Below are 5,403 nucleotides of genomic sequence, written 5' to 3' on the forward strand. Positions count from 1 at the left end.
CCTGGCCCAGGTGTGCCGCGCGCTGCGGCGCGTCACCAGCTGCGACCCGCCATGGCGCCGCATCGCGCGGGCCTCGCTCAACGCCGGCTTCTCGCGGCTCGGCACAGACCTGTAAGCGCCCGCCCGAGCGGCCCCAGCACCCCAGTGGTCAGCCAGCCGTCAGCCAGTCAGTCAGCCAGCCGTCAGCCAGTCAGTCAGTCAGTCGTCAGTCAGTCAATCGTCAGTCAGTCAATCGTCAGTCAGTCGCCAGTCAGCCTGTCAGTCTGTCAGTCTCCAGCCCGCCGCCGCCTCCCCACGGTGGAGTGACGTGCGGCTGCAGGCCCAGGTAGAAGCAGACTTGGAGAGAGGCCCGGCCCAGCCGCCGGCCTCGGGCCGCGCACGCGGAGGACCCCAGAAGGCGCCTGCTGACGGGCGGCCCTTCCGGCCTGTTTTCGCGGCGCTGAGACGCGAACCCCACACTGCGAAGCGAGCGCTGCGGCGGAAGTGGGGGTGCGGAGTCGGGCGGCGCGCTCGCGTGGGCCCCCCGCCGCGGGGCGGCAGGGTGCGGCCAGGCGCTCCGACCTGCGGTCGCTGCAGGAGGCTGCCCGGTTTAAGTTTTCACTTGCCTCCCCGTAGTGGCTGTCACTGCGTCCCAGGGACGTAGTGTTTATTCAGATGTAAGTCATGACAGGCCGTAGGGTTATCTTTTTGAAATAGTCCTTAGGATAGAATCTCAAGATAGGTGTGATTAGATCAAAGGTTATGGTTTGCGAAGGTGTTGGATCAAGTTACAGTATGCCAGCAAAAAATAATTGAAGCAGTCTCCTGAGGACTTTTAAAATATCTTTGCTACTTTGGCGGATAATATATGTCATAGTTTTGTTACTTTGCACCGCTTTTACTACTGACCAGGATAAATATTTTCCCACCTGTTCGTTTCACCTGTGAGATTATCTCTTCCTACTCTGCCCATTTGTTATTAGGTTCTTAATATTTTTTCTTATACATTTAGAAGTTTTGCTTAGATGTTAGTCTGTCGTCTTTGGTGCAAATATTTTTCCAGTTTTCATTTTACTGTTTTGTGTTTGTTTGTTTTTCTTTTTTTTTTGATACCGGGAATCGAACTCAGGACCTTGCACTTACCAGGCAGGCGCTGTGCCGCTGAGCTATATCCTCGGCCCTGATTGTACTGTTTTTATCCCATAGAAGTTTTATAGGTTATTAGAATCTGCCAATCATGTTATTTTTTTTTTCCTTTCCCCCAAAGCTGAGAAACTGATAATTCTTCACAGACCAATAAATCTGTACTTCCTGCTGGTTTTCTTACAACTTGATTTTTAATAGTCTCATTAATATCTTGTTTGTTTAGGTGCAAAAAATGAATTCAGTTTAGTGTGTTTCTCTCAGTGGTTGGTTATTATTATACCTTTTGTTACCTAGTTCTTTTCTTCCCCTTGATGTGGGAAGCTAACTTTGCCATATAGTAAGTTTATGTATACATATGAATAAGTATGTTATGAGTGTGTATTTGATCTATGTGTATACTGTCCATTTTGTTCTATTGATAGATTTTCCATTTTTATGCCATTTTAAAAAGTGTTGCTTTTTGATAGTGTGTGTTAGGGTCGCATTGCTGTATATTTGTTGGATTTGTATGTGTGTGTGCCCTTTTCTACTGTTTCCCACAAAAAGTACCTTTTCAGAGATTTCTGTGGTTTTTCAGTGAAAAGTTATCATATATCTTTTCCTGAATTTATTCTTGTGGTTTCTAAATATCTTGTGTATTTTGTTTTTATTGCAAATGTGATCTTTGTGTTTTCTGGCAGAGTATGATTGATATACATGATTACTGTAATCTTTTGTAAATTTTGGTTTTTTTGTTTTTTGTTTTTTTCTTTTTTTTCTGGTACCGGGAATTGAACTCACGACCTTGCGCTTGCCAGGCAGGCGTTGTGCCGCTGAGCTAAATCCCCTCTTTTGTAAATTTTGAATCTGATTATTTTGTGTAACTTTAGTGTGATTTTGTTGGTAGTGATTCCTTAGGATTGGCAGGGGAGGGGGGAATGCAATCTTGTTTTTTTTTTTCTTTTGGTTTTTGGTTTTTTTTTTGCAGTACCGGGAATCGAACTCATGACCTTGGGCTCGCCAGGCAGGCGCTGTGCCGCTGAGCTAAATCCCCAGCCCTGCAATCTTGTTACCTGCAAAAATAGTTTTTTTTTTTCCTTTCTTTCTTGTCAGAGTAATGCTTTCACAGAATATTATCAGTTGACTCATAAGAGAAGTTGACTAAAATGACTGGAACCCAACCTAACTAAGGCAAAGTTTGGCTTTGTGTTGCTCCTTGCAGGGATTGAATGGATGGATGGATTTTTCTTTCTTTCTCTTTTAACTGTTCTGAAAGAGAGGTAGTGGGAGTGTGTCTACATTTTGATGGAATAATAACAAAGTGAAAATGAGTGTATAATGTAAAGTGCTTTGAGACTACCAAACAATATGTATGTTTTGATTTTTTACCTCATTTTAGTGTGAGGTATTACCTGCCTTCCAGGGAAGTTGTTTACCATAGCACTTGATAAAGACCAGGGTCACTGCCTGGTTTTCTGTGTTGAGGGAGAAGCTATACAAGTTACAGCAGGTGGAGAGAGTGTTTACCAGTGTGGTCTGCTTCTGGACAGCTGCAGAGGCTGCACTACTAGCAGAGGCAGTGTGTTTGTCATCCCTGGAGACAGAAGGCATGCACCTCAGTCCTCCGGGTGCAGGGACCCTGGGCCCAAAATACTGCAGGAGTGTGGCTGCTTGGACAGTGTGGGGCTGTTATGCTTTTGGATAATTCACTACAGACAGAATAAGTGGGATGCATTTTTATAAGCACAGCACAGAACTTGATTTTGTTCGAAGCCATATAACCTCATTGGCTCTGAGTTTTATTATATGTAAAGAATAACATCGTGTCATAAAGTGAGGCCTAATTGTAGTGTGCTAGCTCGTACAGTGTTCCGCGGTAGGCACTCAATAGATTGTTGTAAAACAGAACTTTTAAATTGCTTGGCTTCTCTAGTCAGATTGTACATGGCAAGAGTGGTGAGATTGCTGCATAGACAGTAGGAGGGAACACACACACACACACACACACACATTCACAGAGTTTAGTTTCTTTCTCCTGTCCTGAATGTTTTCACAAACATGACAGCAGAACCTGTGGGCTTAGGGCCTGCACTTGCTGCGTAAGAGCCTTCTGATTCTCAGAAACACAAACTGCTAAGGTTTACTGACCTTCCGGCCCAGGGCAAGCCCTGTTCAGTTAGGTTCTTCCTAACTGATCAGAGCTTTGTTGAGTAAGATGAACTGCTTTAGTTCCTTGTGATTTGTTAATGGTCTTATACTTATGCTTGAAGGCATTTGGGCCACTTTAAAACCACAAACAAATAATTTGCTTCCCTTTAGGCCTCTTGCCCAAACAGTGAACACTAATAGGTACCCTGAGTTTTTTTTTTAAAGGGACACAAAGATAGTTTGAGTCAGTCATCTGATTAAAAATCAGTTTGAAGGATTTATGAAGCTTAAAGGGAATAGAAATAACTTGAATAAAATAATAAAAATCAAGGCAGTGTTTCCCACAGCAGTATTTTAAAGTTTTCCCTGAAGAGTAGGAGGAAAATGTAACTTATATCAGTGTACAGAAGCAAAACAGTGGATTGCAGCTCTGAATGCATTATGTAGGGCGCGTGCCAGAAGTGTACTGTAGGACGGGGAGAGAGAAAGGTGCTTGCTGCAAAGTCTGTTACTGAAAATTAACAGGAGCAAGAAAAGAAAAAATACATCTGTGCATATAAACTTATTTTAAAAAATACTTTGCTATTCCTATGTTAAAGAAGTCTTCCTTGATCCCTGTCCTCCCTAATCAAGGGCTACATGCAGTATTTTCAAATAGGAATTTCATTTTAAACATCCAGTGAGCAGTACCTGGGTGCTGTCTTGCTCTTGCCTATATTAGGTTAGCCTGGAATTAACAATAGGTGCTTCTAGAGTGCGTGAGGTGTTTGCCCTGGCATGCACACTCATTCCCCTGGAGGTCCTGTGGCCTTGGAGCTCTTTGAGCCTGGGGGACGGGGTATCTATTTCAGTGATGATTAACATCCAGAGTGGTGAGATAGACACAGATAAGCAGAATGTGTTTGTTTGTTTTAAAATGATTGCGCCTAAGAGCATCTCTCTCTCTCTCTCTCTCTCTCTCTCTCTCTCTCTCTCTCTGTCTCTCTGTCTCTGTCTCTCTCTGTCTCTGTCTGTCTGTCTCTCTCTCTCAGAAAGCATAAAGTTTCCTTTCCTAAGTGACAGGAGAGGCCATTGCCAACTGGTTACATTTAAAACCTAAACTGATTCTCTGAAAACAGCAACTCAAAGTAGCTTAGGCTTTCTGCTTCCCTTTTCTACATTAGCTGGGGAGGAGAGGCGCTTACTTGCTCTAGTTTATTGAAAGCTTCATTCCTTGGACATACTCTCTTCGGTTGTTTTCGAAAGGTCTTATTTTTAATGGCTCTGTGAGTTATTAAAAGTACGGTTCAGTTTACATGCTCAAAATAAAGAGTACACCTGTGGAAACAGGAAATGTTCTAGGGCAGTCACTACCTTCAATGCAAACTGGAGGAATGGAAGGGTCTTCACCAAGAGTGCGGGAGTGTAGGAGCTGCCGAGACTTTCCCAGGCTTATCCACTTTGAATGGTCGGAGGTGAAGTTCCTGACTTTCAAGGCAGAGACCCAGAGTCTTTAGGAATTCCTACTGGAAAGATGTGTCTGAAAATATTTCATTACTCCATACCTTCAGTTTTTTGCTTTTAGAACCTTCACCTTAGGTAAAGATTGTGCTTGAGCTGCTGAAATCCAGCTGGCAATGAGGTTGCTGACTAAGTATACAGATTTCTTTTCAAAATTATTGAGAATTTGACAGAAAAGAATAGCTTTGGTGTGACAACCTTAATTCTGGGTTGACTCTGGCGTTGTATTACTCTCTGGTCCTGACTCCTAAACATGCAGTGGGGAGAAATTGAGGTATACTCTTTTTGAGGCCAGGTTCTATAAATTTTGAAAATGAAGATGAAGAGGAAAAGTAAATAGAAAATTGGGTTTTGAATTTTTAGTGAAAATTAATATTACTACCTTTTCCCATCTGTAAGAACTGATTCTTCACAAACATTTCTTAGCAGTATCAACCATCAGAAGAGGTTGGGAATGCAAAGATTTAGTTTTCTTTTGAGAAAAAATGCTTTTATTCTGAAGTCTTACTGAAAGTTCAACAGGATTCAAATGGAACTTCAGTTGTAATCAAGAGAAGTAAGATGATTGTGCTAATTAATACGTGTGTGTGTGTGTGTGTGTGTGTGTGTGTGTGTGTGTATGGGGCTGGGGATTTAGCTCAGCGGCAAAAG

The 5,403-nt window shown here is 42.9% G+C and overlaps 1 protein-coding gene across 10 annotated transcripts in view; it reads left to right on the top strand.

Moving 5' to 3' along the window:
* The window catches only part of Fbxw4 (F-box and WD repeat domain containing 4), a gene marked incomplete at its 5' end in the record, with an annotated part of 103,581 nt that continues 98,178 nt past the window's right edge, over nt 1-5,403 (top strand). For all 10 annotated transcript variants that reach the window (XR_001231089.1, XM_013504097.1, XM_013504096.1 and 7 more), the window contains 1 exon segment: nt 1-111. Coding sequence is in view for 9 of the 10 variants with exons in the window: in XM_013504097.1 (XP_013359551.1) it covers nt 1-111 (111 nt within the window).

Source organism: Chinchilla lanigera, unplaced genomic scaffold (assembly GCF_000276665.1).
Source record: "Chinchilla lanigera isolate Chin_1 unplaced genomic scaffold, ChiLan1.0 scaffold00084, whole genome shotgun sequence".
Taxonomy (NCBI): Eukaryota; Metazoa; Chordata; class Mammalia; order Rodentia; family Chinchillidae; genus Chinchilla; species Chinchilla lanigera.